General features: G+C 35.9%; 1 protein-coding gene across 3 annotated transcripts in view; it reads left to right on the top strand.

The window, feature by feature from the left end:
- TASOR2 (transcription activation suppressor family member 2) overlaps positions 1-23457 on the top strand; it is an 81095-nt gene that overhangs the window by 9155 nt on the left and 48483 nt on the right. Inside the window, exons 1-5 of one of the 3 annotated variants that reach the window (XM_087420862.1) lie at positions 9724-9829; positions 14997-15130; positions 19072-19217; positions 19514-19609; positions 20676-20748. In XM_087420862.1, the coding sequence (XP_087276988.1) occupies positions 9771-9829; positions 14997-15130; positions 19072-19217; positions 19514-19609; positions 20676-20748 (508 nt within the window). In that variant the 5' untranslated portion in view covers positions 9724-9770. Of the gene's footprint in view, positions 1-9723; positions 9830-14996; positions 15131-19071; positions 19218-19513; positions 19610-20675; positions 20749-23457 lie in introns of those variants that run through there. The other 2 variants (XM_087420863.1, XM_087420864.1) reach the window with 2 other exon arrangements.

Genomic DNA, 23457 nt, shown 5'->3' with positions numbered 1-23457 from the left:
AGTATGTTCTCTAAAGAATCTGGTGACTTTTTATACAGCGTAGCAAGAAAGAAAATAAAATTTGATAGATGTAAGATTATAAGCATGTGTTTGATATACAAAAATACTTTTTACAGTCAGATTGGATTTTGAGAATGTTGAAACAATCTTCAAACATTGAATATTAAATCCAAAAGTAAGTAAGCCACAGTTAAGTGAAGAGTCATAGTACATAGGTATAACTCATTTTGCACAATGGATATAATCCCCCAAAAAAATGTTTAAAAAAAAAAAAAGGCAATTTCTCTTCCATTGGATATACTAAATACCCAAAGTGAATTTGCTGTTTTAAATAGTACATAATTAATCTATATGATTCTTTATGAGTTTAAGTAATTTGCTTTTTGAGTTCAGATTTTCCTATATGTTTGCTATATGTACAACACAGTAGTGGTAATGATTCTCTAGGATCTCCTTCTAGGTTTTCCTCCAGCAAATGCAGATACAGTCAGGAGATACACGTGGATATCTTGGGTTACAAAACATGAGTCAAGAGTCAAGATGTCCTTAGGTCAGGCCAAGTACTTCACCTCCCTCCTTCCCATTCAGTTTTATTTTTGGTGAGTTTTGTTAGGGCTGGGTGGCTTAGTGGGAGGGACAGGCACCCCCATTCTGACCCCAGGTGCTGGTATCAGCATCTCTTGGGGATATATGGAGTATTCAAAACCATATTCAGTAGGCCTTTTATTTTGTAAATTATACGACAAAGCCCCATGAAACCCTAGCCAGTGCGTTTACGTAGTCAGTAATGAGAAAGCTTTATAGGGGCAATGAGTTAGAATAACTTGGGGTCCCTGTAGTGAAAAGACATGGATTTCGGATTACGTCTGGGATTTGCAATCCTGCATGGTTACTGGGTACCAGCGGGCAAGACCTACGAGGAAACTGAAACTTGGACCCATCATTGTAAAATAATAAAACCACGTAGGGGTATTGGGTGACGTCAGAAATAGAGCAGAGGCACTCTGCTTGCTTGTCTAGCCCTCAGACCAGACTGCAGCTCCCACGGCCCCCCTACCCCAGTCTCCACGAGAGTCTGCGGGGTGTGCGGCCGGGCGCCAGGCTCGCGGTCAGCCGCCCTCGTTGACTTTTAAAAGGCTCCGCCCCGCGCCGCCCGGGCCACCGCACTGGCCATCGCTGGCGGGAGGGGGCGGCGGGTCCGACTGAACAGAGGCACAGCCCCCTCCCCCACGGACCATGAGGTGAGGAGCAGGGGTCGCCCCCGCACCCCCAGCTCCAGCTCCCCGCTGCTGCCGGGGACACCCCACTTGGCCGGCGAGCTGCCTGCCAGACCGCTGGGTGCAGAGGAGAGTGGGAGAAGGGACACACTACGTGTCCTACCTTCAGGGGGCTTTAGGGAGTAAAGCTTTGGTGGGGCCGCTGTGACAGGTGAGGACACACACGGTTGTACGGTGCTTAAAGGTTACGGAGAGCCTTTGTTTCTAACTCGTTGGATTCTGAGTGTGGTAGGTGAGGAAGCCCTTGGAGACCTGCTGGAGAGATGGCATCACTTCTTACAGCTTTTCTCTGTGTGTAGACTTACAGTATTTTAGGTCATCTTTTGAAATGTAAGACAGAGATTTCAAATGGACTTTGCACTTCAGATAGTAGCAAGGGTACCTTGGTTTTCATTCCATCTGTGCATGATTATCTTGACATAAAAAACATTTAAACTTTTGTATATGGCAAACATTTTTATATTTCTTAAAATTTTTATGAAAATTGTACATTTCTCATTCTAGAGTATTTTCAGTTTTATAGTAGGGACGCTTTGTTTTGTGGGTCTCTTCATCATTGTTTTGGCTTATGGGAAATTGTGTTTCCTTTTTTTTTCTCTACCTTGTCTTCATTTAAAAAAACTAGCTTGTTTGCTGCTTAGGGCTATGGGAGATCTGTTTTTCCAAAATGAAGATAGCTTTACTTCCCCCAAATTATTTTTGCCTGTACTTGACCCACCCAAGGATAATTTAGTAAAGTATTGAGTATCTACTGTGGCACTTGGAGCTCTGCTGGACATTGGGGGACTTTGGTGAGCAAGACAAAGAGTATCTGCCTCTATGGACCTTATAGTCTAGGGGAAGATAGACCCTCCACAAAAGTAAATTGATAAAATAATTGCTTGTTGTAATGAGTGCTTTAAAGAAAAGACATACTTTTGGTCAGGTGATCAGAAAAGGTTTATCTGAGGAAATAACTTCTAGATTTCACTAACGGAAGAGAGAGAGCTAAGTCATGGGCAGGACAGGAGAAAGAGCACTCTAGTCAGAAATAACAACACGTGCAAAGGCCAGAAAAGAAGACAGAGCTTGACTCGGAAAGATCAGTGTAGCTGGAACTTAGGACATAGTAAATGAGGGGAAGGTAGATCAAGGTGAGGTGTAGGAAATAAGCAGGGACCAGATTTTACATGGCCACTGCAGGGAGTGCACCTTGTGTTCTGAGGGCAGTGAGAAGCCACTGACAGGTTTTAAGTAGAGAAATGAAGTGATCTGAAAAAAGAATTGATTCATTCATTACATAAATGTTTACTGAAACCTTACTGTGTACCAGGCACTGTTCTGGGCACTGGGGATACAGCATAGATAAGGACAAATGCCCTGTATTCGTGAAACTAATGATCTAGTGGTGGGAGGATAATCAAACAAGAAAAATATCAGCTGTTGATGAGTGTTGTGCAGAAGATGATCGTTGTTTAGATTGTAGTGTATGTTTGTATGTTCTTTAAGACTTTATATATATATATACATATGCTTCTCTTTTGTAATCTGCTTTTCTTTCCCCTAAACAATTTATGGTGGGACATTCTTCTGTGTTAAATGAACAGCGTTCTTTTATTTGGGAGCATCTTAGTTTGTTTTTTAGATTAAGTATGGCAAAAATAATAAAGCATGAATAAAAAAATACTGTGCAGCAACCAAAATTTATGTATTATAAGGCATCTGTTGGGAAAGAATTATATAGTAACTTCCTTTTGACTGTCTGACATGTGGCTCTCCTACCTCATCCCATACCCCAGTAGCCCCTCTGTGATGCTTTTACTTTGACCTATAAATGTGGTTAGTTAAATTTATGGATTTCCTATTTATTGAACCAATTCTTATATTGCTAGAATGAATCCTAATTGATTTCTGTTGTTATTTGAATATCCTGATGGATTCTCTTTGCCAGTGCATATACTTTAGGATTTTAGTATCAATATTCATAAGAGATAGGTCTATAGTTTCCTTTTTTATGATTTTCTTTGTCAGATTTTAATATTAGCATTTGACTGCTTTGTAAAAAAGAATTGGGAGGCTTTATTCCTTTTTCTGAGCTTTGGAACAGATTAAATAGCATAAGTATTATTTCTTCTTTTATTCAGTTACAAAATACATATTTAATAGACACCCACTGTGTGCCAGGCATTGGGCTGGATGCTGGTTAATCAGAAGTAAACGAAGCAGACGTGGTTCCTGCCCTCACAGGACTTGGTTTATTAGGGAAATAGACATTAGTGAAGTAATTATGAATATGTAATTATAAATCTTGATAAGTACTCTGAAAGAAAAGAACAGGGTGCTTTGAAAGCATATCATTGAAGATCTATATTAGATTTTACTTTTTATGTATTTGAATAAATGGTTGAGTACATATGTACCAAAAGCTAATTCTTTTTAAATTAATCATATTTATTGAAGATTTGTAATTAGGTCTGTGATAAGTACATAAGTAAATAAAATGAGGTCTTCATAATTATACAAGTTGAAATAAAAAATAATGGTAATAGTTGCTACCATAGTAGGTGGTATATTCCACATTTTTTAATTGAAGAAATTAAAACTTAGATTAAGTGGACACTTCTAGTTTAACATGTCCAACTGTGTACACCCTCTAGAAATCCCACTAAGATTATAATAGAAGAATAAAGGTATAAATCCATAAAGATGAAGAGAATGAGAGAGGAGAAGATAGGTGAAATAAATATTTGGGAAACTGGAAAGAAGACGGTCAAGTAATAAATGACGTAGTGGATTAGAGAATGCTGAAGGCTGAAGAGAGGTAAGCCAATCAGAAGCAAGCTGATGGCCACCACAGAATCTGGAAAAGGCTCCGGGTTTGGAGGTACCAAGTACTTTTCCAGGCAGGAATACAGGGTGAGAGGAAATAGAAGGATTGATGGATGATTTTTATAATCTTGATGCTTGGATCCCCTTCTCCACCCTATACACCCAGAGACTACCTCTCTTCTACCCTGACAGAAGATGGAAGGTTTACACTCAGGAGACAGTAACTAGGCAGGCTCTAGACAGCTGAGGTAGGGGTGAAGCACCTAAATGGAAATGAGGATTAAGTGCAAGTCAGCATACTGACCAGTGAAACTAGAGCTGTCTGTTTCTGTGTGGTTCCCAGAACTAATAGTTAAGCTTATGCTCCCCCTAAACAAGATATCAAAGCATTTTTTCCTGAGGAAACTTAACAACCAATGGCAAAATATTTAACAGATATGGGCTTTTGGAGTTCACCTGATTAAACAGTTGCATCACCGTCAGATTACCTGAGGGAGCAAGCGCTGCTGATCAAGAAGCACTGTTTATGCACCAAACCTTCAGTCACCTTTAAGTGCCTCACACTTAAACATAAATGCAGTCAAGGATCACCAGCCATGTGGTGAAAGTCTCTAACATCAAAGAGACCAAACAGCAGTAAACAAGTAGGAAATAAAAGGAGCTTGGTAGAAATAGATTTGCTGCAGGTAACAAAAGAAACATCAACAAAAGAAAATTACAGTGTCTTTAGAGAGAAAAGAGAAGATATTATATCCATGAAAGAAGAGATTCTATTTTTTTAAAAAGAGAGATAAATTATTCAGAAAACAGAAAAGAGCTCTGTGACAGCAGAAATTTGTTTAAAAATTTGATACAAGGATTGGATAATAAAGTTGAAGAACTCTCCTGAAAAATAGAAAAGTCACAAGAATTAGAAAATGAAAAGGTGAGAAAATTAGAGAACCAGTCAGGGAGGTCCTTCATCTAATACAGTAAGAGGAAACTATCGTCTGTGGCCCCAGAATTGAAGGATGTGAGTTTCTGGATTGAAAGGGTCCATCTGGTGCCCTGAACAAGAAAACAGGAGAGCAATACAAAAGCACCAGACTGACTACATAGTTTCCAAAGGAACAAGACCAGATGAGTTCTTAATCTCTCTACTTCTGAAAAGAAGAAAGCGGGGGTTGGCAGCTCTCAAACAACATTTTGAACTAATTCAAGAGAAAAAGAAACCATGTAAACCCTAAATTATATGTAGGTGCTACTGGGAAGCCACGATGAGAAGTTCCAATAGTTCTATGAGAAAGGTAGAGATGTGCAGAGGAGGCATAGCTCAGAAATCTCCAGCAACCATTCAGTCCCAGAAGCAGAGAGCCCCATCCTAGGAGAGAATAGCTATGTACTCGGTTAAAACTGAACAGCCACACAGTATCCTTAGAGCAGGAAGAGAGGATTTGGAAAGTGCCTGGGCGACCCAGAGATCTTAGAACATGCTGGCAAAATACTCCTAGAAGTGAATGTATGGCCTTGGAAAGCAAGGGTTGTCTCTGTTAGTGGCAGTGGTCTCAAAGAGGAAACAAAAGCTGGAAGTAAAGGTGCTCACTCTTGAACCAGATTACACTTGCAAGTGAGAAGAAGAGTGGCAACAAAGCCACCATATTATTTTAAAAAACAATCTTTGGATGCGGGAGCAGAGGAGGGAACCTTTAAGCTAAGAAACCTGGAAACTCTTCTATCTCCTACCTGCACCCTGAACCTTCTGGTAATGGTCCAGGGTAATTCATCTCATTCAAATATGAATAACAAAAAGAATATGCCCAACATCCATACAGTGATGCTGGGGTAGATTGCATTTCTTTGTTGGTTGGTTTTTGTTCTTTTAACATAATATTTTTATTACTGAGATATAATTCACGTGCCATAAAATCGCCATTTAAAAGTGTACAATTCATTGATGTTTAGTATATTCACAAGGTTGTGCAACCATCACCACTGTTGCTTGCACTATGGACTTTAGGGCTTTACTTCTCCTTGTATTCCTGCCATGACTCTGCAGTCCCACTCACTAAAGGGAAAGAGTATTTTTCCCTCCCGCTTGACTTTGGATTTGGCTATGTGACTTGCTTTGGGCAATAATATCAGGTAGATATTGACAGCCTGTCAGTTTCAGGCCTAATAAACCTTAAAAAGACTTGGATATTTTCATTTTTTTTTCTGCACCTCTGCCATTTCCATGAGAAAAATATTCCTCTGCTAGCTCATTGGTTGAAGGAAGATGAGAGACATGTGGATCAGGTTCCCCCAGCTGAGCTGAGCATAATTCAGCCAACACTGTAGAAGTGTCAGTAATAGTAAATGATTGTGGTTATAAGCCACTGAATTTTGGGATGGCTTGTTACTAAGCAGTTAACTGATACAAATATATAAGGAAAAAAAGGTTAAAGGGAGAGAAAGAAAGGAAACCACAATTTTCTATAGATTATGAAAAAAAAAAACCCGAAAATATTGCCACAAAGTAGATCAGGGTGGGCAAGCTACTGCCAGTGGTATTGCCTACAGTAATAAAACAATATTTTGGTTAATGAGGGACCACATATATGAGTCCCATAAGATTGGTACCATATAGCCTAGATGTGTACAACCTATGATGTTTGCACAACAACAAAATTGCCTAATGACACATTTCTCAGAATGTGTCCTCTTCATTAAGCAACGCATGACTGTATTTTTGTAAGTAAAGTTTTATTGGAACATAGTCATTCTCATTCATTTACTCATTGTCTGTGGCTGCTTTTGTGCTTCACCAGCAGAGTTGAGTATTTGTGACAGAGACTGTATGGCTCACAGTTCTAGAATACTTACGTCTGTCCCTGTATGAAAAAGCTTGCTGACCTCTTGAAGTAGGTGAAAAATGTAACCTAAAATTCCAATATAAATTTAAAAATAAATAAACTAATACATCACTTCCACACCTCCTAGAATGGCTATAATCAGAAAGATAATAACAAGTGTCAGCAATGATGTAGCAAAATTAGAACTTTCCATACACTGCTGGTGGGAACATAAAATGGTGCAGCCACTTTGAAAAATAGTCTGGCAGTTCATCAAATGGGTGAACATCAATTTACCATATGATTCAGCGATTCTCCTAGGTATATACCCAAGAGAAATGAAACTATGTCCACATAAAAACTTGTACGCGATTATTCATAGGAGCATTATTCATAATAGTCAAAAAGTGGAAACAACCCAAATGTCCAACAGTTGGTGGTTGGGTAAATGAAATGTGGTATATACATAAAATGAATATTTATTTGGCCTTAAAAAGGAATGAAGTACATGCTACAATATGGATGAGCCTTGAAAACATTATGCTAAGTGAAAGAAGCCAGTCACAAAGGACCACATATTGTATGATTCCATTTATATGAAATGATCTAGTATAGGCAAATCTCTAGGGACAGAAAATAGATTAGTGGTTGCATAGGCCTGGGGCTAGGGAGCAATGAGGGGTGAGGGACATGGCTAAGAAATACAGGGTTTCTTTTGGGGTAATGAAAATGTTCTAAAATTGACAATGGTGATGGTTACACAGCTCTGAATAAGCTAAAAGCCATTGAATTGTACACTTTAAATGGATGAATTGTATGCTATGTGAATTATATCTCAATAAAGTTGTATTAAAAAATAAAAATAAATTAATGAATCATAAAAGATATGAAGAAAGACCACAAAGCAGAAATATAAGAATTCAAGGAAGAGACAGCCAGAAAGCAGGAGGTTGTGAAATGGGAACTAGAAGAACAGCAAAGAAATGAAAGAAAAAGATTAAATCATTTCAGAAACAGTAAATTATAAGGTACTATATGGGAAACTAGGCACCATTGCAAAGGACATAAAGATAGATATGAAATTTTATAATGTGTATATTTTACCACAATTTTAATTAAAAATGCAAAAAAACAAAAACTAAAGATAGACATGAGAAAAGTGAATAATAGAAAACGTAGATTTTTTTAAAGTAAGTAGTGGGAGAATAATATAGAATACAGAACTGGAGCCCCAAGAAAGAAACTCAAAACGATGCAAGAAAACAAATAAAGTGTAATTCAAAGTGTTTCCTTAAATAAAAAAAGATTTCAGTCTACCTATTGAGAGAATGCATCATGTTCCAAAGAAAAGTGGCGTAGCACTGAGATATTCTGGTAAAAAATTTTGGACTGGCAAAAGGTCCTATCATGAGGAAAAGATTGGTGGCAGAACAGAAATAACACCAGAAAACAGTAGATGAACCACGTGCAAGCTACTCAAGGAAAGAAAGTATGAGCTAAGGACTTGGGGGATTTTTTTGTCCTGCCACGCTGTCCTTTGAGTGTAAAGACTATTGGCAAGTTTTGAACATTTGGGGCTTTAGATCTTTTTTACATGAGCCTTTCTTGAGCAAACAACTAGAAGACAGACTCAAGGTGATCAGTAAATGAGAAGGGAAATTTCAGCCAGGGAATTGACCACTAAAATCTTAGAATTATTTACAAGGTGTTATTAGGAATCATTGTCTTCGTGAATTTAAAAGGAGTACTCTTGATGTTCCATCATTATATTTGTAGGCTGTTTTCTATATATCCTTTTATCACTCGAAGTAATCTATTTACCACTAAATTTTTTTTTTAATCACAAGTGACTATTGAATTGTATGAATGCTTTTTTTATGTCTGCCAGGTCATAAGTTTTTCTTTAATCTCTTAGTGTGGTGAGTTACATGAATAAGTTTTGTAATGTTAACTATTTCTTGAGTTCCTGGCATAAGCCTTACTTGATCGTGTTGTTTTGTATTATATATATATTGCTGGTTTAGGTTTTCTTATGTTTTTATTTAAGATTTTTGCATCCGTTTTCATTGGTGTTATTGCCTTAAAAGTTTCTTTTGTAACTGCCCTCGTCTGGTTTCTATATCAAGGTTATGCTAGCCTTATGAATAATTTGAGAAGATTTTCCTATTTTCTGTTCTTGAGAAAATTTTTAAGTGGAAGACTTCTGGGCCTGGCATTTATATACCTATAACAATTAAACAACTGTATCAGTTATTTAATAGTTATATATATATTCTGGTTTTCTATTTTTCTTAAGCAGGCTTTGATATATTATTTCTAGGAAATTCTCCCATTTTATCTGTAGTTTCTATTTTTGTCATAAAGTTGTTTCTATTATTCTTTCATGTGTTGTAGTATCTATAAATTACACTGCCCTTTTTTAAAATAAAGTTTCTTGTTTTGTTTTTGCTGGGAAAGATTCACTCTGAGCTAACATCTGTTGCCAATCTTCCTCTCTTTTTCCCCCCTCCTCAAATCCCCAGTACACAGTTGTATATTCTAGTTGTAGTTCCTTCTAGTTCTTCTATGTGAGCTGCCGCCACAGCATGGCTACTGACAGACGAGTGGTGTGGTTCTGTGCCCTGGAACCAAACCCAGGCCTCTGAAGTGGAGTGTGCGGAACTTGAACCACTAGGCCATCGGGGCTGGCTCTGCACCCACTTTTTATTCCCAATGTTATTTGAGTTTTTTTTTTTTTTTTTGACTGGAGGATGTATCAGTTTTGTCAAAGAACTAATATTTATTTTTTTTTCTACTCTGGCATCTTTCTTCAATTTAATTTACATGAGCCTTTCTTGAGGAAACAACTAGAAGACAAACTCAAGGTGATCAGTAAATGAGAAGGGAAATTTCAGCCAGGGAATTGACCACTAAAATCCTAGAATTAATTACAAGGTATTATTATTTATTTCCTTCCCTTATTTTCTTTGAATTTACTGTTTCTCTGTTTTCGAAGTTCTTGAATTAACTCTTTAGTTCATTGATTTTCAAATATTTTTTTTCTCTTATACATACATTTCAAGCTAATGGTTTCCCTGTAGGTATTTTAAATGTGTCTAAGTTTAGATAGATGGTGTTTTCATTGCTATTCAGCTCAAACCCTTTTAAATTTTATTATAATATATTCTTTAACTTATGAATCATTTGTAAGTAAGGTTGGGTTTTTTTATTTCCAAACGTGGGGCTCTTGAGGTTAACTTTGTATGGTCACTTGGTAATTTTACTGGATTTTGGTCAGAGATTGTATTCTGTACAATATCAGTATTTAGTACTGCACACATTTTAACTATATAGTTCAATTAATTTTGGTAGATGTATGCACCCTGTAACCACCACACCAATAAAAATACACGATATTTCTATCACCCCAGAAAGTTCCCTTGTACCTACCTCACTTGCAATTTTCCTATTCCTACTCCCTCCCCCAAGCAACCAGTGATAAGATTTTTATCACTATAGATTAGTTTTGCCAATTCTAGAACTTCATATATATGGAATCCTACTCTTTTGACTTCTTTTGCCCAGTTTGTTTTTGAGATTCATGCCTGTATCAGCAGTTTTTCTTTTTTATTGCTGTGTAGTAGTATATTGTATGAATATACCATAGTTTGTTTATCCATTCACCTGTTGATGAACATTTAGGTTGTTTTCAGTTTTAGTCTACTGCGAATAATGCTGCCCTGAACATTCATGTACAAGTCTTTTTGTGGACAAATGTTTCATTTCTCTTGGGTAAATATCTTGGAATAGAATTGCTGGATGATATAGTGAGTATATATTTAACTTTATGAAAAACTGACAAAACTATTTTCCCAATTGGCTATATAGCTTTATATTCCTACCAGGATTATATGCCAGTTTCAATTGTTCCTCATCCTTGTCAGCACTTAGTATTTTCTGTCTTTTTAATTTTAGCCATTCTAGTGGGTGAGTAGTATTTGTGGTTTTAATTAGCACTTCCCTGATGACTAATAATGTTGATGATTTTCCTGTGTACATACTTGCTATTAGTATGTCTTTTGTAAGTGTGTCTAAGTTCTTTATATATTCTGGATACAAGTCCTTTGCAAATATTTTCAATTTCTCCCCCTTTTTTTTTGAGGAAGATTGGCGCTGAGCTAACATCTGTTGCCAGTCTTCCTCTTTTTTCCCTTTTTTCTCCCCAAAGCCCCAGTACGTAGTTGTATATCCTAGTTGTACGTTGTTCTGGTTCTTCCCTGTGGGTCACCACCTCAGCATGGCTCGGTGAGCGGTGCATAGGTTTGCGCCCAGGATCCGAACCGGCGAACCCTGGGCCACTGAAGCAGAGCGCGAGAACTTAACTGCCACACCACTGGGCCATCCCCTCAATTTCTTGATGATGTCTTTTGAAGATCAGAAGGTTTTAATTTTCATGAAGTCCAATGTGTCAGTTTTTCTTTTATAGTAGCTGATTTTTGTGCCCTAAGAAATTGTTACATGTCCCATGGTCAAGAAGATATTTTTTCTATGATCTTTCTCTAGAAGCATTATAGTTTTAGCTTTATGTTTGTGTCTGTGATTCATTTCAGTTGAATTTTATGGTTTGAGGTAGGGGTTGAGGTTCATGGTTTTTTCCATTTTGGTTGTTATGGCACCATTTGTTGTAAACATGTTCTTTCCCTAATGAATTATGTTGACAGTGTTGCTGAAAATCAGTATCTGAACTCTCTATGCTGTTCCATTAATCTGAATGCATTATCTTTGCGTCAACACATAGTTTTGACTACTTTAGCTTTGTAGTAATTCTTGAAATAAGGTGGTATGTCCTTCAACTTTGTTCTTCTTTTCCAAAATTGTTTTGGCTGTTCTAAATCCTTTGAATTCCTATATAAGTTTTAGAATCAGGTCATCAGTTTCTGCAAACTGGAATTGTGTTGATCATCAGTAGATCAATATTGTATCTCAACATCCCCCAGCAAGGTCGCAAAGCTAGGCAGTAGTATTAGCCTAAGTCCAGACTGAAACTGGACCACATAGTGCTCCATAAAGGATGTCTCCAAAAACACTTGGTGTATCTATCTATTCAGAGGGGATTTTTAGTTCTCTAGGAGAATTTTAGGCTGAAATAATGATTAGTAACTGCAAATTAAGCAGAGGCAATTTGAAATTCAGAAAAACAAAACATGGTGTAAGAAAGGAAATTGACTACCCCGTGTGGATCAGCCATGATTAATGCATACAATTTGATGAAACATTGAATACTGATAAAACAAAAATAGTGACATAACTATGAAAGGATGGGAAGGGGAAGTGTGGGGTATTTTTATATCTGTGTGTGGAAGGCAGGTGTTTTTCAGTAAAGGATTGTCTAAGGTTTATATGGGTGTTTTATTTAGAAACGTGGAGTTATACCAGAAGATACAGCTAAAGTTGAAAATGGTCGCCTAAGAGGAATGGAAATAAGGGCTCCCTGGGAACAAGGGGGCAGCAACTGATAAGCCTAGTGGTATTTGGCTTTTTATTTAGTGTATATTCTTTGTTGAAATTTATTTTTAAAAACAAGAGGAGGGAAAATTAAGTAGCTTTCCAAGAGTCACAAAGCTAGAAAGACCTGGGTTCAAAATCTTGTCTTGCCAAGATCTTTTGATTCCAAAGTCCATGCTCTTCATCACTTGTTCCACTCACTCCCTTCAGTCTGAAGAGGAGATTGTCTTGAACACAGTTGTTTCACACATAATTCTGAAATTATGACCTAAATGTTAAAGACTACTCTTTTAGGTAGGCACCTGGTCTTCGGTTTTCTCTTGTAATCCCCAGCTCCAGTGCAGAGCTATATATATAACAGGACTATGATAAATATCTGTGGAACACTGGTGAAGAATGATAAATGTGAGCTGGAAAAATCCTAAGACATTAGAGAAGCTAGATCTTGGGCTAGGCTTTAAATATGAGGGAAACTTAGACATGAGGTGGGGGAAGGGTGTAAAAATTGGATATATATATGTAACTAATGAGGGAAATTACATGAAGATTGATCTGAGTCAAAAGTATTTTGCCCTTGTGCCTGGGAGGGAGATAAGATTTATTGAGTAGGTGGGAATCAAGCAGTCAAAGGCTTTAAATGTCTTATATTTTAACTTTTTAAAGCTATTTTTATCTACCTTATATATGTAACTTTTGTGCTTCTGTGCTAATAAATACTTACTAGGATAAATGTCTCCACACATGGCAACAGATAAAAAAGGAATTTGATAAATAATCTAGTGCAGTGCACAATGCCTTGTACATAACAGGCCTTTAGTAAGTCAGTTTGTAGAGTCACAGTGTTAGAACCAAAAGGAGCCTTAGATATTATAACTAAATGAGGCCTTAGAATAAATAGTTTAACAAAATCCTTGTTAGTATGCTTTCAGCTGCCAATAAAAGTGGTTTAAACAATCAGGAACATTTATTACTTCACGGAACAGAAAATCCAGTGGCAGGGCAGCTCCAGGTTAATTCATTCAACAGTTCAAGGACTTCATCAGGGATCTAGATTCTTTCTGTTTGTTTTGTTCCATCCTCAGTGTGTTGGCTGATCAATCCCATCTGGGTTTTAGGGGTTCCAGGCCACAAACACAGCTTCAGACAAGGCCCTAAGGCTAGGAGAAGATGGAGGCAGGGAGAGTGCATCTTTTGTCTCCTGTCCTGTTGTAAGAAAACTTTCCCAGAATTCTCTCTGTAGATGACCATTCAAATCTCATTGGCCGGAATTGAGTCACATGTTTATTCCTAAAGCAATCAGTAACCAAAGAGAGTAGGATTACCATAATGAGCTTAAAATAATTAAGATTCACACCCCCCCCCCCCACTCCCAAGCCTCTCCTGAAGCGTGGGATCACCCAATACCTGAATAAAATTGTGGTCTGGGAGAGGAAGGAAAAAGGGGCATGATTATTGGGAAGGCAGTCAACATCATCATCACGTTAAGGTCTCAGAACAAATTATTGGTAGATCTGCACTAGAATCCCAGTCTCCTGATTTCCCTGAGTCTTTGGGGAGAAAAGCGGGGGGGGGGGGGGAGAATTGGCAGTAGATGTTAGCTCAGGGCCAGTCTTCCTCAACAAAAATAGGAGGATTGGCATGGATGTTAGCTCAGGGCTGATCTTCCTCACACACACACAAAAAAGAATCTTGAATGTATCCACACAATTCTGCCTCCAATCCTTTTTGAGAAAAGGTGTACTATTATAAAACTATATGTGCTATTTTTTTCTAAAGTATGTTGAATTCCTCAAATAATAAACTACTTGCAGTTCCTTACATGTATGGTATTTTTACCTCTGCATTAGTTCCTGCTGTTTCTGTTGCCTAGAAAACGTACACACTAGTGCCCTTTTGTGGCTTCCTTATTGTTTGAATACCTACTCAGATTTCAAATATCAGTGTTTCTATGAAAGCTATCTTGACATATCCCATCTCAATGAAGTTGGTTGGTTGTACCATTATGCACCTACTATATCATGTTCTAGATTCTCCTACACATTTATAGTACTGATTTCTTTCCAGATTTGTCTTCCTTTTCTAGTCTAAGTGCTTTCATTGTAGAGACTGTTTTGCATTTGTCCTGATAAACCCAGGCTATGGCATAGTACTGGATACATAATAGTCACCACTAATAGTTTTGTTTAATGAATGGATGAATCATATACTACTAATTTGGGAGTAGGGAGAGATTTTATTTAATTGCGTTCTATTTGATTTTATTTCCAACCAGTAGAATGTGGATATAGGTCTGTAATCTTGACTCTTCATTTTGAAAAATTTTTTTCCAGTGAGGCAAAAGTGATTCCTATAAACATAATTTATTTCTATGAACAAAATTTTCTTTAGAACTTAAAGAATATTTGAGGGAAAACATTTCATTTTATGTGTGTTACTGTTTATAGAGCAAGTTTAGCCGATAGCTCTGGAGACTTGTTAAAGGAGGTAAATATACATTACAGAGTTGTACCTAATGCAAATTAGATGCTGGGTAAACATTTGGGTTTGTTTATATAGTAGATATGCCATAAATAGAACTATTCACTTTATGATTTAATTTTTTCTTTTTTCATTTTAGCATTTTTGACATTAACAGAGAACAGGACTATGTCAAGAATTCTGGGGGTATACTTGGTGAAAATGAATTAAGACCACCCTCCCAGCTACAGTCTCTCTTAGAGAAGACCAAGACAGGGTTCATATCAGAAAACAGTGGGTATTAAACTAAATGCTATAAATTATTACTAAATAATCCAAAGTAGAACAGTACAATTTTTAAAATTTTAATTTAGAGGATGTAAAATGAAAGGACTTTTAAAAATATATATAATTTCCAGTAGCTACAAATTTCTTATAATCATTGACAAAATTGTTAGGTGATTAAGTTTCAAATTAGATCAGAAAAGGTATATGTTCAAGGGAGATTGTCCCCCTATTTGTATTTCTTTGAAATTACGATTCATTTTACTGGATTTTGAATTGGGATATTTTAAATAGTAGAAGTAATACATGCTTATGTAAGAAAAACCTAAATTGTAGTAATATATCTAAGGTAAAAAGTATAAGTTCCCCTTTTATCCACTTCCCAATCTCAATAACCATTAGTTTAAACACTGTTAACAATTTGGTTTCCCATTTTTCTAGATCTTTTTCTGTACACTTTGAAACACACAATTTTTTACCAAAATGACATTATATAATGCATGTTATTTGCTTAATAGTATATAATAGATATCTTTATATGCCAGTATATACAAATTTACTTTGTTTTTGTTTAATAGTTGCAAGGTGTTTCCCTGTTGATGTCAATTTAGGTCATCTCCAGTGTTTTTGCTGTTATAGATGCTGGTACATGGAACACCCTTGTACATATATCCTGTGGACTTATACTACTATTTCTGAGAAATAGATTCCCAGAAATGGAATGGTTATTTCCTTATGTGCATTTAAGTTTTCGTTAGGTCCTGCCAAATTGTGCTCTAAAAAAGTTGTATTTATCTTAAACTGGCAGTCCTTTAATTTCTTAAAAGGTGATGCGTTATAAGGATTAGATTGAGGAATGGTCTCTTCTTTCAACAACTATCAAATGGCCTGCTTAGACTACATCAAGTATATAGGCATGGATCGTATTAACTGTAGGTTGTAATCCATCTATAGGGAGTACTAATAAGGGTCTTTCATGGCAGATGTTGGGTTCTGAGTGTTTCTGTCTTTGATGAGTGTTATTGCTTAATGCACAAACAGGAGATGTAGTTGTGCAAGTCCTGTGGAGATGTAGAAGTGGCTAGTTTTTGTGAGAATTGTTGTGAGATCTAAGTTGTTGGCATTAGTGCATCTCATTATTTACTTTCAGACCAGATGTTTATAACAATGGAAAACAGATACCTGTGGCATAGCATCAGAAATTGCTTTATAATTTTCTAATCCTTCTTATTAGAAGTTAAAAAGAGAAAGAACTGTCCCAAACCAGACACTAGTTATCTGTGTGATGGATTTTGAGAAACAGGGAGATTTATGCAGAGCAACTTGTGCAGAATCTAACTTGTGTCAAGCTCGACTAAACTTTTAAGATTGAATCCACAAATAGAGAAATGTGCCTAAAGCCAGGTGCTACAGGAAAGAATATTAACTCAGTTTCCAGAAGCATTGTGATTGAACTTGTTTTCTTCACGTGCTGTCTTAAGCCCTAGGGACACTCTACACTCTACAGTTGGGTACTTTTCACGTTACCTTAGATGTTGTCTTAGGTTTCTTTGTAGAATAGCCCCCTCTTAATAGTCAGATAACCTTGAATTTTTAAATAAAGCATGTGTATTGCTCAGCAAAAATGAAGCCATCCATTTATTTAGTGCTCATATTGTTTTGTACATTAGTTAGACTCTTAAAGTACGTTGTATAAGAAGAGAGAGTGTCACATAATTTCTTGGTGAAGTTCTCCTCTATCTCCTTCTTTATAGAGCAGGAAACTTGTGCTTTCTTGAGAGTATAATTGAGGTCATTTATTGTAAAGTCATGAAAGATTCAGGATTTACTGTGGTTTTCTAACAACTTTGCTTTTGACATGCTTTTCCTTCTACTACTCGTAAAATGATTCCTTTTATAAATAAATTGCTATTTGGAGAAAGCTGACCTAAAGGGGAAGCATTTTTAACCATAAATAAATAGTTTTAGAAATAAAAATACATAAGTACAAAATAGTTCATTTCCTACTTGTTCCTCCTTGTTTATTTTAAATCATTACCTTTATTCATAGCTTTATTGGGAACAGTATTCCCCACACTGGTGTAAATAAAGTGTTCTCTGACCACACGGATTGGGCAACACTGTGTTCGATAGGTTTTATTTCTTTTTAATTGCACTATTTCTCACAGTTTTCAGTTTATTATTTTACATTGACACTCAAACATGGGGATATGTGTAGTATTCAGTACTTTTGAAACTTAAAATCTGTGCTTACCTATTAACACATTGCAGAATTTAGATAAGTTGATAATCATAGAATGTTCGTTTCCAAAGCTGTTACAACTTTTAGTTCATTCACTGTAAGCAACATATTTTTCAAATATTGAGCCTCAGAGTATACTTAGTTTTTTTACTATTATATTACCTTTTTACAAATATTAAATATGAGGTTTCCCAAATTATGATATTTAAAGGAATCTTGATTTGTGTTTGAGCTAGCAGTGCAGCTTATTTATGAGTTTGCAGGTGCAGGCTTCCCAGTGTGTTTTGAGTAATGCAGCTAAAGAAAGCCATAATTTTAATTATTACTGGTGTTTTGCGATTTGAATCTCTTTAGAATATCTGTATTTTTTACAGCACTAGTATACCGATATTGAAGGAGAAAGTGGAACTGAGTAAAAGTGAAACAGAATCGATATAGGTCCAGGTGTATCAACTTCAGAATGTTCTTAAATGTTTCATCCTCTTTTTTTTCCTTCTTTGTTGTTTATAATCTTTCATTTATTTATTAAAGCATTTTTAAATTACATTGATAATTGAAGTGTTAAGACAGTTTGGTCCAAATTAATTTTACTGAAATGTTTGTTTTCATTTCTGTGATAGTCTAGTTGTTTTTTTTAATCTGTTGTTCTTAAGTTAATTTTAATTAAGGTGCTTTTTTTCCTTCAACTTTTGAACTTTAAGTAATTGGCAGAGTTCTGGTGAAAGCAGGAAGCCATATTAATGAACTTATACTTATTTGTACATATTTATATTTATATGATAAAACTTCCAGTGCTATATAAATTATTCCATTCTCTTTATTATTCATAAATAATCAGTTTCTATCTCCCCCCCTCAATCTTGTTAAAGAGAATAGAGAGGATACAAATAGAAGGGAGTAAACAAATCAAATGGTTAAATGTTATGAGAATTCATTAGGCTCAGTTCTTGCTCAAATGAAGCCTTGTCAAGTCAAAACGTGCAAAGGCTCAATCATGAGAGTTACTGGATCAAGTTAGTAATTCTCATTTAGGGAAACATGCCTCTCATGGGAGGGGCATATCAGAATCTCTGGGATAGCACATGGATGTGGTTTAAAAAAAGCACTTTCAAAAAAAGTAATAAGGTTTATTTTTGTAGGATGAAAAAAAAATAATGATTTTATAATACAACCCATAAGAGGTGAAGTTCAATAGACACATCTAAGCTGGTGAAGAAACCCCAAAGATGCAATGATTTCTAATATGTTTGCTGAGTGTGCAATAGTAGGCCCCTTAAAAGGAACCTAACAGACTTACTTGGGGATTTGATGGGAAGGGTAAGTTTATCAAAATGTGGCATAGGTTTAAAAAATCTTAAAGATGAGAAACATTGGTCTAAGTGATTGCTGACCGCCAACTTCACACTACAGTTGCTTCTGCTTTGACCGACTGTGGTTACGCGCACAGCTTTAAACCAAAAGGCATAAGGGATTGGCAGGGTATGGTTTACTGTTGTATTGAAAGTAATTCACCCTCAATTGTAGTTAATCCATTTAGATTATTTTCTCACTTGAGAGGTCTTTTAAGATAGTACAGATATGGTAGCCAAAACCCATTGTGAATGTCTTAGTTATATAGGAAGGAAATAGATGAGGTATTTAGTGTGCCACTTTTAACCCCATCCTTTGGTTATCTTAAACAGTTGCATTATTTTTGTTTGTTTTACAGTTTTTGAGACAGTGTCCTTGAGTTCAGACTCTGTCTTCCAGAGGGCAGTTTCAATTCTCCATACTTCTTACTTGGACTCTGCATCTGAGCATGGTTTTCAGTACAGTCAAGTGACTTTGGTGAAAAATGACATTTTCTTAAATGAGGTGAGGTGCCTGGTACACACTGTGTCTGTGTGTTAGTTTTATTTTAGTTTTAAAGAAGTAGACCCATCATTTCTGGTATATAAGCCTAGATCTTTTTAGCTGTCACTTTTCAGATGAGATAAAAGATCCTTGAAAATAGTCACTTGAAAGGTAATAATAATATATTCTAGGGAATAGAAAAATAATAAATTTCATTAGTCTTTTAGAAGGAGGAATTCAGATGATGCACTTTTTAAAATTTATTTGCAAGGCAAAATAACATGTTTATAGCAATTGGTTATTCTCTCTTTATACAGTACAAAACCTTTTACCAAGAAAAAAAGGCAAGTAACTATACTCAGGAAGAACTTCAAGAAACTTATGGGTTTCTTCTGTTTGAAACTGAAAATCAGGTAAGGGAATTAGGTGGTAGAAAATTAATTTTGTGATATTAATGTACGAAATTAATGATATCATTAAACTTAAATATTGGTATTTCAGTTCTGTAAGATTACCAGTTAGTTCGTCAGTCTTTTTTGTTACTTAGTTTGGTGGCAATGTAAATGACATGAAAGCTAGTCATGAAAGAGATTTGATTTCTACAACTTTCCATAGGTCCTCTTTAGATTTATTTTAAATACGTTTGTAAGCTAATGGTAAGATTTGGATTAATGCAGATTTCTTATCAGTAATGCCTTTTAATGGGTATTTCTCCATTCTGGACCATTGTTTACATAGATACTTTCTGTTTCTTGTGGAGATTTTTCAAGTTTAAATTACATGGTTTTGGGGATAAGATGAACACTTTCAGCATTCCAGTTACTTGAAATTGTTTATGCCTGTCTTTGAAGATTGAACATCCATATTATTACTTGTGCTTAAGTGTGAGAGAAGGAAACTACTGTGTGCAGGGTATGTCTCCAAAGATGTGTATGGCTTCCTAGATACAATTTCAACAATACTGGAGAACTATAATCCAACTTAAAATAGTTCAACGGTAATATTTTGGTTGGGTTCATGATTTTTAAAAAACAAAGGTAGATTTGGTTAAAGAATAATTAACATAAGCATATATAACGTAAGACTTATGTAGTAATACCAGAGGAGTTTGTTTACTTAATCATCTACTTCCAAATAAGATATGCTATGGATTCATACTAAAAAAAGGCATTTAGAGTTAAGACATTTTCAAATTTAGTGATTCCAAAGCTAGAATTGAAAAAGAAATCAAGAGAGGACTTATCTGTGAGCTTAATTTAGTTTTGCTGGTGACATTTTTGTTAACCGAAATGGTAAAATTTCATGAGAAACTTTGAACTTTTTACCAAAACACAATTGCCTTACATAAGCTTGCTTTGTACCATGAATACCTACAGTGTACAGATTCAGTGTTTATTTCAGAGCTTATAGATTATAGCATTATTTCATTGCCTCTCCCAAGATTGATATGATAAGCAAAGGACGATCTTTTATTTAAAGGCAAAGTTGGTATGTCAGCGTGGACTCTGTGTTGGCAGCAGTGCTCTTACCACTCTGGGTGATCCAGCAAAAGGTAAGTCTATGAGAAAAAAGAATCTCTTCTTTTACAAGTTGAAGAGGGGTTTAGTTAATTTCATAAGACACCTATATTAAAAGCCAGTTTTATTAATGATAAACAAATAATAATCTTTAGCATCAGAACTTTAAACCTGTAAATGAGCTTTGAGTCTAAGACTTAAAGTTTTCCAATAGGAGTTACATGATCAGAACTTTTTTTTAAAGGTTGGTTGGACTAAAAAAGATATTGAAGGTATCTTTTATTATCAAGAGATTTGATACTATCTTTCAGGTCTAATGAGGATCTCTTCTAAAGTATCCTAATGGCAATAGGAATAGAGAATAGATAGAACTGACCAAACTTGGCAACTGTGGAATGTGAGGAGTAAGAGAAAGGAAATAATCAAATATAAGGTTTTAAACTAACACTACAGTAATATTATTAATAGAAGAGAGACACAGAAGAATAGGAGATTATAGAGAAGCTGATGAGTTAAAAGAGAAAGGTAGTCTTACAGTTAAGAACGTGGATTAGCACTAAATTTCTTTAAGCTTCAATTTTGACATCTGTAAAATAGATAAAAATATCTTCTAGATTTGTTGTTAGGATTACATGAGACTATGTAAAGTGCTTAGCCCCGAGGGTATGGCTAGTAAGCTCTCAGTAAATGGATACTACTACTTTGATTTTCATGAGTTTCTGGAAGATATCCTGCTGGTGGTAAAAATAGTTGGAAAAGAGATTAGGATTGGAGATTTGGGCTCAGGGTAGTGTGGGTGAGTGTAAGTTGAAGCCAAAGATATTGTTACATGGGATAGTGTAGAAGGAAAAAATGGCAAAGAACAGAACTTTTGGATCATTGTGAGACCAATGGGTGGGGAGATGGGGTAGACGATAGGAGGAGGAGGAGTCAAGAGCTGTCCAGTGGATGAACAATCAGGAAGGAGAGTTTATAGAAAGCAGAAGGATCTAAGGAGGGGTATTTAGCAGTGTCAGATGCTATGGAATTTGGAGATGAGATCAGGACTGAGAAAGATTATTGGGCTTCATGGCTAGATTCCTGCTGATCTTTTTTTTTTTTTTTAATAACAGCTTTATTGAGAGAAAATTCACGTACCATACAATTCACTCATTTAAAGTATACAATTTAGTGTTTTTTTGGTGTATTTACAGAGTTATGGAACCATCAACACAATCAATTTTAGACCATTTTCATCACCCAAAGAAGAAATCCCACACCTATTAGCAGTGACTCCCCATTCCCCACTACCACCAGCCTAGGCAACCACTAATCTACTTTTAGCCTCTATGAATTTGCCTATTCTAGACCTTTCATATAAGTGGAATCATATGTGATCTTTTGTGACTTCTTTTACTTAGCTTAGTGTTTTTGAGGTTCATCCATGTTGTAGCGTGTACCAGTATTTCATTCCCTTTTTGGCTGAATAATATTCCATTGTATGGTTATACCACATTTTTTTATTCATTCAGCAGTTGATGGACATTTGGTTGTTTCTACTTTTTGGTTATGAAAAATGCTGCTTTGGCCGGCCCTGTGGCTTAGCGGTTAAGTGTGCGCGCTCCACTGCTGGCCACCCGGGTTTGGATCCCGGGCGCGCACCGACGCACCGCTTCTCTGGCCATGCTGAGGCCACGTCCCACATACATCAACTAGAAGGATGGGCAGCTGTGACATACAACTATCTACTGGGGCTTTGGGGGGGAATAAAAATAAATAAATAAAATCTTTAAAAAAAAAAAAAAAAGAAAAATGCTGCTTTGTACATTCGTGTACAAGCTTTTGTATAGACATGTGTTTTCATTTCTCTTGGGTATATACCTAGGAGTGGAATTCTTGGGTCATATGGTAACTCTGTATAAAACAGAATTTTTTAAAACTTATGTTCAACTCTTATAAAGGACATGAAAGGGGATAAATTCATAACTCCAATAACACTTTATATAAAACCTTTTTTCCTTCTCCCCTATTCTTTTTCACCCCCTCCCCTTCTTTTCATTATGAAAAATGCTAACACAGAAAAAGTAGACAGCTGGGTATAATATACCCATCACCTAGGTTTAACAGATAATGTTTTGCATTATTCCCTTCATTTGTTTAAAAAAAAATTTTTTTTTTGCTGAAGAATTTGAAAGTAAATTACAAGTAAACACCTCAGTTTATATCTCCAAAAAATAAGGCCATTTTTCTATCTTACCACAATCCCATGAGTTTATTGTTGATGTTTGAGAGGCTGGCTTCAGTAGAGTGGTGGAGTAGAAGCTGGATTGTTCCTAACAAATACACCTTCTTAAACACATATACTGGGGTTTGTAATGAAATAACACTACTGCCTGTGTATATTTGACATGGTTTTTGGCTCAAATAGAAATGGATAGTTCTGTGCATAATAGTAATATTTTATATTAATGAAGTGTTTTATAGTTTTAAAAGTGTATTGATATTTTTAAATCTTCCTGATAACTCGGTGGTTATGCATCCGTGAGCCAAGCCCACCCTCCCCACTTAAGTGACATACTCCTCAGTCACGTAGTTATTATTATTAGTAAGTGGAAAACTTGGGACTGAAACTCAGGCTTCTGACCACAAGTTCTTTGCTCTTTCCACTATATCAAAGTGTTCTCACCATTGTCTTTTTATATTTCAAAAGAGATGCCTCAGTTCAGGAATATCTCTGAAATCTGTCCTTTCCTCCTTATTCTCAC

Source organism: Ceratotherium simum, chromosome 32, assembly GCF_057802395.1.
Source record: "Ceratotherium simum simum isolate JZ-2026a chromosome 32, ASM5780239v1, whole genome shotgun sequence".
Lineage (NCBI taxonomy): Eukaryota > Metazoa > Chordata > Mammalia > Perissodactyla > Rhinocerotidae > Ceratotherium > Ceratotherium simum.
Note: the sequence above shows the minus strand (reverse complement) of the source record. Positions and strands in the feature narration are given on the sequence as shown.